General features: G+C 47.2%; 1 protein-coding gene across 2 annotated transcripts in view; it reads left to right on the forward strand.

Annotated features, from left to right (window-relative positions):
* Positions 1–7,533: 7,533 nt before the first annotated feature.
* The window catches only part of GLIS1 (GLIS family zinc finger 1), a 177,025-nt gene continuing 171,370 nt past the window's right edge, over positions 7,534–13,188 (forward strand). For both annotated transcript variants that reach the window (XM_033068047.1, XM_033068046.2), the window contains exons 1-2: positions 7,534–7,561; positions 8,130–8,510. In XM_033068047.1, the coding sequence (XP_032923938.1) occupies positions 8,168–8,510 (343 nt within the window). In that variant the 5' untranslated portion in view covers positions 7,534–7,561; positions 8,130–8,167. The remainder of the gene's footprint in view (positions 7,562–8,129; positions 8,511–13,188) is intronic.

Raw genomic sequence — 13,188 nt, forward strand, 5'->3', positions numbered from 1 at the left:
CGTGGTTGATGGTTCAGATACACGTTACTGTTACAGTGGAGTAATGAAATAAGGTCTTGAGCAATGAGTTATAAATCTGAAAAAAGCCTATCTTCCTTCATTTTCTGAGATACAGCTGTGAAAATTCAGACTGTGGGTGGATAAATGCAGAGGCCCTGGTCCTTGAAGCTCTTGCACGCTCCGTATCCACGGGAGCCGGGCAGGACTCGCTCCCTGCACAGGAGCTCTGCCCCTCTGGAGAATTGTCCCGGTGCCAGTCGCGGCTCCGGGCCTCAACGCCCCTTGAGATGAAGTGGTTTCGATTCTGTCGCTGCGTGCTTTGAACAGAGGCTGCATTGTGTGTGCTGTGCTCGCTGTCCTGAGGCCTGCAGCAGCCATCTTCCCACCTCCCACCGCGCTCTCCGGCTCCCAGGGCAGCCAGGGAAGCGCCAGGCTCTCGCTGATCCATGGGCTGGTCCCTGTTCAGTCACAGGCAAGTGGCGCAGTCTGCGGGCTCTGTGCTTGCCAGGCCTCCCCCAGCTCCTGCAGGTGGCCTGGGGGGTGGGTGGGTGTGTGGAATCCATAGGCTCAGGAGCACCCTTGGCTGTGGAGATGCTTTGCCACATACAGTGCTGCCCCTCTCCCTGTGGGATGAATGCTGCTCGCAGTGCTGTCCCTGTTCAAGCAGGTGTGTTGTAGCTACAGGGCTTCACACACCTCCCACCACTCCCATCACCACCTCTCCCCAAAGATGCAATAAAACAGTGGAAGTCTGTGTGGAATTACCACAGACACCACACTGCAAGTTGAAAATCCTCCCCACTATCCCCACACCCTCCTCCCTCTGTGGTCTTTGGTATTTTCCATCACCAGTACCGTGTTAATGTATTTGCTGTATGGATTAAACGCGTTTTGGGTGCTGTGGACATGCCTGGAATGTGGTTTGCCAAGCTTGTGTTGTAAGGGGATGTAGAATATTGTTTTCCTTTGCTGCAGACTTGTGGTAGAGATTTGCATCTGATAGATTGGCTTTGCACAAAAGAACAAACAAACAGCACAGCTCCCTTGGGTCTGAGAGAGCAAAACCTGCACCATGCTCAGATTTCAGGGGAAAAAAAAAACCAAAAACAAAACAAAAAACCTAGAGAAGATCTCACCTTTCTGTCCTTAAAAAAATCTTGGGCCTAGAGCAGACCTAGTCTTTCAGGAAACAGATGAACATGGGGTCTCTGGAGCCTGCTATGAGAACAAAACAGAAATAGAGAAATTCAAGTGGGAATAGTTCCCTATAGGATAGTCAAGCTGATTCATCAAATAAATGGTGATGGCACAGGAATTTCCTCTTTAGTTTCTTTTTCTCTCTCCCTAAAGAGTCAGTTCCTACACTAAGAAGAATTTCAGAGAAAACTGTGGCCTAAGCCACATGTATGTACTCATGCAATCACCAAAGGAACCAGTGCTGAGTGTACTGTGAGTTCCTCTCTACCCCTGCCCAAAACACACAAAAAATTACAGGCTTTGCCTTTCACTTCTTGAATAACTCCACTTTTACATCTGACTCATAAAACAGAGGGCTGAGGTGGGCTGTTGTATATAACAGCATCTCGTCTGAAAATGTATGACAAGAACCCTGGAGGAATTTTGCAGGAATTAGGAATGGAAATCTGTAACTGCCTGCGAGTCAAAGATTCTTGAGGATTATGTGTAAGCATCATTCTCTGCTCTTGCTAAGCAAGTTCCAGTTCTGAAGTTTTAGCTCAAAAGACAGACTGTGTGCTACCTCCAGGGCAAGCTCTGAGGAAAAGGGAGATGGGGCAGTAGCTCTGTAAGGCACTGGGTTCCCTGCCAGAGGTCACTGCTCAGAGCAGGTCTAGGCTGCAGACCTTGTCAGGGCTGGTAAAAGTTTTGGGTTGAGCGTGGCTGTATCTCAGAGCTGGGTACTGAGGGGCTTTTGTCTTTGCACACACTGGCAATCAGTTCTGGGAAAGCTTTATCAGCAACCACAGTGTGTTTTAGGAAGAAAAAGTCCACTCTTGTAAGCAGTGCAAGCTGAAAACTGACAGGGATAAATGGGTTTGTCTTTTTTGTGCTTTGCACAGAGATCCTGTGCAGCACTTCAGTTCTTCACAGGTGGCCTGTTTGCAAGTCTCCCAGATTCTGCATGTTCTGTTTGGGACACCAAGGGTTGAATTTAACTGATGGAACTGGAAATTATTTTTACTATAGACAATGCTGGGAAATGCTGAATAACCTGGAGCAAAGGGTGAGGGAAGCAGTCGATCTTTCTCAAAGTTTAGCACTCAAACAAGATTTTGGCTTCTGGGCCCCTGTTGTAAAATGGGGTTTAGCCTGACCTCACCCTCCCTCACCTCCAGTGATGATAACAAAATGTTTGTGTCCAAATCAATAGGCTGCAGTGATGGACACCAAAGAAATAGCCTGGAGTAAATGAATAATTCTGTATTCTGCGCAGGGCTTGGCTGGTGTTCAGTAAATACATTCACTGTGTGGCCCAGACATTGTGCCAATGAAGAGAAAACAGAAAGAAGAGTGACTAGCAGCTCATTCAGCAATCACTGTCTTCAGTGCATTGAATATATGGAACCCCAGGCAAAATAACTGGGGGTCATGTTATAACTCCAGTTCTGTAACTCATTTAGAGTAGGCATGAGTCAAGTTTGTACCAGCAATTCTAGTCCTGGCATGTCCCAGTGCCAAGGACTGGGTTTTACAAGCTGAACATTCTTAAGTTGTCCTGTTCTGAGGGGGTTTTGTTTGTTTGTTTGTTTGTTTATGACTGAAGTTTATTCTACTACCTGTGTTGTGTATACATGGTGTGAGAGATGATCTGTTTATGGACTGATGCAGAGAAATAGTACAGATCAATGTTTGAGGAAACTAACTGAATGGAGCCTGGTTGGACCCTTCCTTAGAGGTATTTTCCTCACAGTTCACATGAACGATCTGCCAATTAACTGGGGAGGCAGGAGGGATCTGTAGTGCTACAGTGGATTTTGGAGATAATAGTTGTTTCTTGCAGTTTCTGCAAGACAAAGGTGGAGTCAAGATTACCATTACCATGTGATTTTCCCAAAATATGCTATTGTAAAGAGGTTTGTTTTTAAAAGATAAGTCAGAGTGATCTGAGGAATTTCTTTTTTCTAACTACAAGAACTATAAACAATTCTGTAAGTGATGAGGCAATAGTTGAGTCCATCGCTAGATAATGTGTGGTCAGTTTGACCCTGCTGCCTTAATTTAGGAGGTCGTTTTCAAACCACTATAAAGAAGGGCTTTGTGCTGCCTTAAAGGGATATGGGCAATCTCTAAGGAACGTCAGAGGCAATTCCTTTGGCTCAGTTTTTGTTTGGTTGTTTCTCTTTTGCTATCTGTGATGCAGTAAATTACAACAAAAACAAGTCTGGACTTGGCATGCCTTCATAAATAAACTGCTGTGTGTGAATTGACAGCTCCTTTACAACCAGGTTATTTATAATAAAGTTTGTTATCCTCCCTCCAGAGAGCTTCTTTTGCCCAGTATTAAGAGAATGCTTATGGCAACACCTCCCACCTCTGTCTGCACTGCAGCAGTTACACAAAGTTCTCGCAGTTTCAATTGTGCCCTTTTAAAATCTCGTTTTGTTGTCTGCTGGAAGAGATGATTTCATTATGTGAACTAGAGATTAATACTTCACCTCTGCTTGTTTGCTCTGTGCAGCTCTCCTTACCTTGTGCAGCTCTCCTTACCTGTATCCATTCTCCTTCATTCCTCTCCTTGCACAGAACTGCTTGGGGAACAGGAGGTTTCAGCTGCTCTGAGTTTCTCAAAGATCCAGTTTGTGACCATGGCTGGTTACAGCTGTCACTTCCTGACACAGGTGAAGAGCTTGGAAGGCTGCATTTGGTGAACTGGAGTGTCCTTTACCCGCTCCTGTTACAGATGATCTCTCACTGTCCTCCTGTGTATCCAGCTCACGAGGCAGCAAACTGTGCCTGTGCAGCTGTGGGCATGGGGACTGTTCAGAGCAGAGAGGTTGTTGAGTGTCTACAAAAGCACCTTTAGGCCCTGAAAACACTACCCTGGCAATGATCTGATCGTGGCTGGTGTCAGTGGGAACATGTACCAAACTTTCAAGAACTTGTTCTCCTTACTGGAACAATTTCACTCTGGCCCAAGATAGCCTTAGACTACTACCTGTTTTCTCTTTCTTTTCACCAGCTAGGAGCAACTAGACAGATGGACAATTCTCTAATGACTTAGCACCTGTCCTAACCACTTGACATAGTGAGAGGGTAAGCAGCAGTTCCATTCCTCTGGATGTTTTTATACCAAATTGCAACCCCACCTTTCCTATGTGACTCAGAATGAAGCAGGGACTGAAGATGGGCTGTCTGCCTCAACTGAAAGGTTTGCTTTGCTGCTGGTGACATCATTAACAGAGACAAGAGCAAAGTGGCCTAAGTGTGAGCCATGCCATGACCAATGACCACAGCCCTTGGCAACCATGAATGCTGAACAAGAAGGCTAATAGAGAGAAATCTGTCCCCTCCATTTCCCTAAGGGCAGAATATTGCTGTCATGGGGGACAGGGGCCAATGACTGGTTTTCACAAGGACACAAGGAGGGAGACACCCATCCAACTCATGGACGTAGTGACAGCATTGGGTGAATCAGTGTGTGCTGTACAGCTCGTGCATGCAGCAAAGTCGTGGTGACCCAGGGCATGGAATAGTCTCAGCAGCCACGATTGCACTTGCTTGGCCTTTGTTCCAGAACCAAAACGTCTGAAGTGTCTTCTGACTCAGCAGGGAGAGAAAAGGGACTACTTAACTCTTACATTAGTGTAGTTATTGAAGGAGCATTTGTTTCTCCCAGCACTTGTTCCTTCCACGTCTGTGGACTTGCCAGACGAGCCAAGTTGCGGCTTTGGAACAGCCCTAGAAGTCTCTGTCAGGTCTGGAAGAGAATGTCCATCCACCACCTGTTTCTCTTGCTCAGGGCCAGGGCTGGGCATCCCCAGCTGCACAGTCCCACTAAAGACAGGGCAGCTGCCAAATGCCTTACAGGAACCTGAGCAAACAGCGCTCCGTGCCTGCTCCTGCCATGGAACAGCCAAGCCCTGCGCGATTGCTGAGCCAGTGGCGGCACCTGCCGGTGTTTTGCAGAAAGTTCTGGATATTGGTGATAAAAAGAAAGCAGCAGCGGTTCAGAGCAGGACACACGCGACCTCAGGTACAGAATGCAGTGATGAGGCTTAACGAGCTTCTCCCTGCTTGCTGTGGGAAAACCCTAACCACAAAAGAAAATCCCCCCAGGAAGGTACACAATATACCCAAAACTGTTTTCTAGGAAACTCCCTCTAGGTATTTGGGCAGCACGTATCAATATAGCTGTAATAATTTGCACAAGATGAGCCCACGTTCAGAATCCACCTAAATGCTATTTATTTCCTGCACTGGAAGCAGTGGGATTTCTCTGGTTACACTACGTTCTGGAATAATATTTCCCTCAGTAAATTTTGCTGTCTCTTCATGTCAACTAAGGTTTAGGCTGTTGCCACGGTGTATTTCTGTCTTAAATAATTACGGCTTGTGGTAGTACTGCCAGGTGCCTTTAGCATTTCCAAATCAAAGAAAAAGAACAGCTTGGTCCTGAGGGCCTCATGGATGGACGGGACTGGGGGATGGGGACATAGGTTAGCAGAGCACTAAGAGGTGGTGTGATAATGTACACTGAAAATTTTTACTTTGTTTTCATAAATCCCCCGGATATTACCATTCCAATTCAGTATTTGTGCCAGCTAGTTGATATTCAGTTTTGTTTCCCACTGAGGTTAAGGTAAGGATTTTCTCCCTCTTTGTAGCTTCTTGTTCCCACTAAGATATTCACAGGACATTTACCAGTTTTCAACCACATTTGACAGACAGCTATTAACTTCTGACAATTTTAGCGTGGTCTTACAGAAGAAAACAACCCCTTAACTGCCATTATTGAGGGGAAAAACTGGCAAGTTCCTTGCTTGGTAGACCTCAGGTCATCCATGCTAGGCAGGAATGAGGAGAGGCAATGCAAATTGGAGTCATTAGTACTGCTTCTCCCAGAACTACTTGTTCTATTTCAAGATCTTGTATCTTTTATTGAGAGTTGCTTCCCTCCCACTAAATCCACAACATTCACAGCATTTGCCAAGAAAAAGTCATGCCCTGCTGTCCTGACCATTCCAGCACTCTGTACACTGCAGCGTGGCAGATGTTACTACGGGTAGGATAAAACTGTGAGTGAGGCACTCTGCGCAGCATCTGTGCTACAAGAAGATGAAGATCTCTTGTCTCGCTGCGGGACGCTCCTCAGGAGGGGTGTAGCAAGACGCCAGTTCAGTAGCTGTCCCTCCTCCTTGTGCTAAATCTCTCAAGTCTCTCCTTTAGGTTTGCTGTGAACAAGCAGGATTTCCAGCCAGATGTCTGCCTGATTTACACCCATGTAAATCAGGGCTGACTCCGAGTGTCTCCTATCTCCGAGCTGTCCTGGTGTGTTACAGACCTGCTGTGCTGCACCTGTGCTGACAGCACCATGTAGGGCAGGAGGGTGGAGACATCCCTGAGCCAGAGAAGAGTGGGCTGGTACAGCTCTCTGGTGCAAAGCTGCACATTGTGGCTCAGCCTGCATTTGCTTGGAACCAGGCCCAAGCTAATAAACCCAACTAGATTGCTTCCAGACCCAAGCTGGCCCAGGAGGAGCCAGTGCTAATGTCACTGTGCTGTGGTGCTTGCTCTGAGCTTGCTTAATTGTCTCTGTGGGCACAGGCCAGCTCCTGCACCTGTAGGGCAGGCAGGGAATGATGCATGTCCATAGACTGAAGCACTGAATGCAGCTGGAACTGCATCACCAGAGAGATGTCTTGGCTAGGTTGTACCCACATCTCGTACTTCCCAGTCCCTGTCCTTGGCAAGACTCTGCTCTCTCCTGCTGCTCCTCTGCGACACGCTGCAGTGGCTGTGGCTTTCGCACACAAGTTGTTTATAGGGCACTGCCAGCTGTTCAGTGGCAGGCTGGCTTGTGGCTGTGCAGTGCCGGGGCAGCCACACGCCTGAGCAGATTGCCTGGGGCCGGGCACGAGGATCCTCGACGACCGCAGGCTAAGGGAAAGGGTCCAGGCCCATGGCAGCGGGGCCGCGGGAGGGAAAATCACGGACCTGTCGGGAGGGAAGTGGGCAATGCGGGGACTCTCCTCACCGGGCGGGCACCGGTAAGGTGCGGACCCGGGGCGCACCTATTGCCAGGCTGACCCTCCCAGTGGTCCCGCAAACACGGGATACCCGCGTTACCCCAGCCGCGCTGCGTGATGCGCAGCCGGACCGGGCCCGCGGCCGTACCCCGCTGCCAAACCCCGAGGGGCGGCCCCGGCGGCACAGCCCTCCCCCTGCCCGCCCCGACTGGCCCCGCCGCCGCGCCAGGGTAATGGCCCGGGCCGCCTGCGCTCTGGCAGCCGGCCCTGCGGCGGGGGAGTGGGGCTGAGCCCGTGCGCCCGGCGCGGCGGCGGGAGCCGGCGGGCAGCGCGTCCCCCCGGGCGGCCCCTCCCAGGTAGGAGCGCGGGGGCGCGGCTGTCACCGCGCCCGGCCGGGCTCTCCCCCCTTCCTCCCTCCCTCCCTCGGGGACCGCTGACTCGGGGACCGGGGCGAGCCCGGCGGTGGTGAACCCGCTTTGCCACCGCGTCCGTGGTTGCCGGGGCGGCCGCTGTTCGGATGCCTCAGCTGAAAGGCACCGGCCTCCAAACAACCCGCCCGTGTGCCGGGCCCCCTCCCCGCCCCTCCCGGCCGCGCTCGCCTTCCCGGGAGCGGCTCCGAGCAGCCCGGCAGTGTTGCCTAGAGAGGGAGCGAAGCCGACGCTCGGCACCGGCCGCCCCGTCCCTTACGGAGGAGCCGCCGGCGGGGTCGGAGCGCCCCGGGTCCTCCCCGGTGCGGGCGGTGTGTGTGAGACAGCGGGCGGGGGCTGAGGGCAGCGGGCTGAGGGCAGCGGGCTGCGCTGCCCACACGCGCGGCGGTTACCGGCCGTTGGCGGCGCGGGGCTGAGGCGGGAGGCGGCGGGACGGAGGGCACGGGGCTGAGGCGGCGGGGCCGGGCGCTGACAGCCCGTGTGCCGCTCGCTGCAGGACAGTGGCGAGGGCCCCGGCAGCAGCCGCGAGCGGACATGCACTGCGAGCTCGCCGCGGGTCAGAAAGACAGCGCCCGCCTCGAGGGGACCGACAAATGCCAGGGAGCGCCGCAGAAGGATCTGCCGCGGGTGACTCGTCCCGGCGCTGCTAAAGCTCACTTGAATGCTCAGATGTCCTTTAAAGCATCCGTCAGCAACAGCAGTGACCACACGGAGCCTCAGCAGAGCCCACCTGAAATGTCAGCGCCTCTGCTAGATTTCATCCCCAAACGACCCAGCATATTCGAGAGGATTCCGATTCTGCCCAGGGCGCAGGAGCTGCGATGCGCTAGAGGCTCGAAAGATTATTTCCAGCAGCAGAAACATCAAAGCGTGAAGGGTGAGTTTGAAAATGCATGCACTGAACACTACCATCACCAAAAACCTATTCACTAAATAAATAAAAACGTAACACGCTTCCCCCACCTCCCTTTTTGCTCTTCACTGTGTTTTCCAACTTATTTATTTAACTTCAAGCTTTAAAACTTTTTTTTTACTGCGCACCTTGGAGGGACAGGATAAAGCAGACTGTGCTTTGCTAGTGTGAAACTGAGTGTCTCTTAATAGTGCTTAAAATATTTTGAGACCAATATTTTGAGTTGTCCTGAACGGGTGCTGCTCATGCGGTCGCGTCTCGAAGGTTTTGGGGTTGGTGCTGGTCAGAGAGTGCTTGTGGGGTGTTTGTTTGTGAGCGTGCCCGGCTGACAATAAATGTCTGGTTCTTATTCAGCAGTTTCACCACGGTTGCTTGGATTTTATAGTTCGTATTCCAAGGAGGTGTTACAAATGCTGGATTCAGACGGTGAATCCTCAGGCTTGGAAACTCCAGGTGCCCAAAAGGTCAAATTCTGCTAGTTAACAAATGTCTGATTTTCAGCTGTCCATCGTTAAAGAAGTGGCACTGAAGTAGGGTAAGGAGTTGCCTACTAAAAACCTACACTTAGGTTTTAAAGTTAATTACACTTTTCAGCTAGAACTTATTAGCTCAGCTGAAATTTGTTAATCAAAATTCAGTTAAGATAATCCCTCTAAGGTATCAGTGGATGGGTTCAGAGGGAATTGGAGCATTTCTTTATGCTGCAAAATCGATAGCAGAGACTTATGTATACCTAAGGTTATTAACATTAAGACAACGTTTTCTGCAATGTTAAAAGGTAATTCCTTTTATTCTCTTCTTATCAGTCCTTTCCCATTCTCTATTTCAGATATATACATGCAGTTATCTTGTTGGTGTAAGATTGTTCTCACTGGGGTTGTTTCCAGTTCTGTCCATTCTTCTGAAAATTAAAAGTAGGCTGCATGCCCTTGGACTAGTGACATTTTCTTTTGTGAGCTTGTTACCTAGGGTGATGGCACCTTTCATTGCCATGAAGTTATGTTAATGAACACCTCGATCTGTGCTAGGTCTGTCCTGCAGACTCTAGGATGTGTTTGTTCATCACCACTGAATACAGACAGAGTGGAGCAGCAGGTTATAAATTACCTTTTTTATTTTTCTGTTTGTTAATGCTGCAATTCTTCTCTCCTGATTGAAAAAAAAAAAAAAAGGTTGTTAATGTTTGGCAGGAATGAAATGAAGGTCTGTTTCACAGCCTCCTGTTTGGAGGGGGGAGAAGGAGGATTCACACAGTGTAAAGGGAGACCTGCAAGCTCTTGTTCTGTGCTGCAGCCTGTGGAAGGGACTCGAGGGTGTTCTAAACCCTTGTACTCCCATGGGTGAGGTTGGTGCCACTTGACAGGGTTCATACTAGCTTGAAACCCTGTCCAGGCAGACTGCTGAAACACTTTAAAAATCTTTTTTTCCGTTGAGCTGTTTGGCCCTCTTTTCATGCATATCCCTCTTGCTGTTGCAGGGGTGTAGGGAGGGAAAGAGGAAGAATTAAATTTTGCCTTCACTTGGGACTGTTACAGTAGATGTAGGTGGGCATGGGAGAAGGTTGCTAATTCATCTTTCCTGACTGATCAGTTTCCCATTTTTACCACTGGGGGAAAAAAAAAAGTGTTTTAAATTTTGTTGTTGTTTTTTTAGTGTGTTTTCTGTCCAGGGTGTTACCTTGTGGTTGCTTCAGTGTATGGGTGACTTGAGTCATGGGAATAAGTAGGAGGTGTCCATGGGCAGGATAGGGTTCGTTTAACTAAGCAGGAGGATTTGATGGATAATGTTGGATTTTTTTCAAAGATGGCAACACTGAGTTTTTTGGGTTGCTTCCTGTTGTTTGTTTGTTGGGATTTTTTTGTTTGGTTTGGTTTTGCCTTTTTCTTTCTCCCCAAGAAGACATTTTCAGGAGGAGTTAGGGAAAATAAAATTTAAAGTAACATTCTGAGTCTGATATAAAATATGTGGGATGTTCTGCTCTTTCTGACCTGGACATGTCAGCAGGTGCTTTAATGTCCACTGGGGCATTTTGGAGTGCTCACTGTGCTCCAACTCACAAATCAGAGAGTATCTAAAGCAGGCTCTGCTGCAGACAGGAGAGCTGCTGCTCCTTCAGTGAGCAGTGCAAACCATCTCCCACCAACCCTGGTTCTCTCAGCAAGATAAAGGACTGGGATAGCTGCATGTGATGTGATATACCAAGATAAAGCTAAGAAGTGGAAGTGAGGGAAATACTCAGATTTACCCAGTGCAAGGTTTTGGGAAGGAGACTGATGACAGTTTGATTTCAGACCATCCTGCCGTGTGTCTCCTGTTCTCCAGCCCCAGAGTGCCATGTACCCAGTAATTCCCTCTGCAGTCTGGGTTAGATTACAGAATGTGCCTCCTGGTTTTGGTTTATCCACAGTTGAAAGCTGCAAGTAAGGAGTGTAAAAGACCTTCTCTTACAAGAGCAAAACCGATTTTATAGTTGCCTGTAAGGTTTTTTTTTCCCCCTAAACAAATCTTACTTTAATTTTTTTTCCAAAAAGAATGAATCAAAATGATACACTGCTCTACTAATAAAAAGGGCAGCTTTGAAGTAATCACAATGGGGAAGAAGTATCCTGCTGTTGTAATGTCTCTGTGGTGTTACTCTGCTGCTTCACAGCGTTTAAGTTATGATCCTGCAAAATGCTTCCGTGCCTGAGCAAGTCTTTTGGACTTTCTGAACAGCAAAACAAAAACTTGAGGGGTTGTGGTGGGGATTATTTCTGGGAATCAGATCGTTTGGGTCTAAACCTTTCAGGATGGAGCTGCTGGTTGTTTGCTGGAAATACCAGTGTTCTGGGATTGTGCTCTATGTTGTTTTCTGTTTGGGAGCTGTTTAAAATAAATGTCCAGTTTTCACCCAGCCAACCCCTTCTGATGTGGTTGGCTGTGATAGGCACCACGCTTTTCTTGGTCATTGATTTCCCTGTGTGTCACAAGGCAGAGTATTTGCATACACACTGCTTTTCAGAGGTATTTGTTATGGAATAACTACCATGAGGTATGAAGTCCATTTTACAGTGTTTTCCTGGGATTCTGTGTCTTTGATTCTGTGTTTTTGAATTTATAACACGGGGCAAAATACTTATTGTCTACAGGGAAGAAGCTTTTGGGAAGGCTTTAGTGGTGACAAAAGAGCGATCTATAAAGATGCCAAATATCTCAGTTTCTAAATGACATTGATTACGGTTGTTACCAGGAAACACTTCTCCTTTTCATTCTTTTCCAGTTTTGTTCAGTGTACCTAATTCATGACTCAGTAGAAATGACGAGATTTATCCTGTTAGCTGTGCCACTGGGAAATCATCCAAATGGCCCGGACCTTTGCAGCAAGCACTTCAGATATTAACTTACAGTGGGCAAAACAATAAGCTGGTCAAGTTGCAGTAGTTGGATGTTTCCTTGTTGAGAGTATGTTTTATTCAGACAAGGAGAACAGGCTTGGATTTTTTTTTTGTTTGTTGTTAACTGTAGCTGCTTTCAGCAAACATACAACTGATGTATTGAAATGTATTAATTTCATTCTACTGTTGAGAAGGAGGGACAAATCTTGCCATTTAATCCCCCTGTGACTATTTCCTTGGTTATCAAACCTGTCCTTGTGAAAGTAGCAGCTTATACAGTTGAGATTCTAAGCAAAAGCATGTTGGTTATGTGACGTACTAGGTGAATTGACTGATCTTGGGCCTGATCTTGCCATTTTCTTTCTTACACCTTATCTGTGTTCACTGGAATAATCTCACTGGAGCAAGTGTGACTGCCTAGAGCTGATAAATATGATGTGAGCTGATAAGGAAACAGGGACAAGTTCACTGCTATGGTGATCTCTAAACTCTCAGTTTCATGTAGGGCTGTAGTAATAATTATTTCTTGTTTTTACTCTTGCTGCATTTGAACTGTGCTACAAAAAGGAATTGAAAGGTTGGTCTGAACAGAATGTGCAGTTACAGAACTATATTTTTATTTCATGGTCTTTTTTTTGCCTAATTTTGTTTTGCAAGGAGAAAAAGGAGAAGAAACTGCAAATTGGAGAATGTGTTCATAAATTCATTTGGGATAAATAGTGACTGTCCTCTCCTCCCTTAAATTGCCTATAATGCTTACTTGTCTTGAATAGGCAAATAACTTTCAGTTACTTGCTGCTGAAGGAAGTTCTTCTAATGATTTGTGTTGCAAAATCAGTCACTGACTTGAAGATGGGACTTTCATGGAATTAATTTAAAAGCGGTTTAATTGTAGCTAATCATGAAATCCATTGTAATTTAGGAATCGTTAGTGGAAAATATCTAGCAAATATAAACCAGGAGATCTAATGATCAACCCATCATATAAAGGCATTCAGTACTTGTAAAGTAAAAGCAAAAAACCTCTTTTTCTGCTTCATGAAAAAAACCTACAACTACTGGAAAAGCTCAAGAGAAGAAATGTGTCTATTTTAATATTTGTAGAATTGTATGGAATAATAGTTAACGTCAGATTACTCTCAACAAGGAAATAAGTCTAATCATTGGAAGAAATTTTTTTATTTGATTTTGTTTGAAGGAATAGGAGTTAAAAATAAGAAACCACTTGTTCTGTCTTTAAAATGTTACGATAGTGGAAGTTATTATAT

The sequence above is a fragment of the Catharus ustulatus genome, chromosome 9, assembly GCF_009819885.2.
Source record: "Catharus ustulatus isolate bCatUst1 chromosome 9, bCatUst1.pri.v2, whole genome shotgun sequence".
Lineage (NCBI taxonomy): Eukaryota > Metazoa > Chordata > Aves > Passeriformes > Turdidae > Catharus > Catharus ustulatus.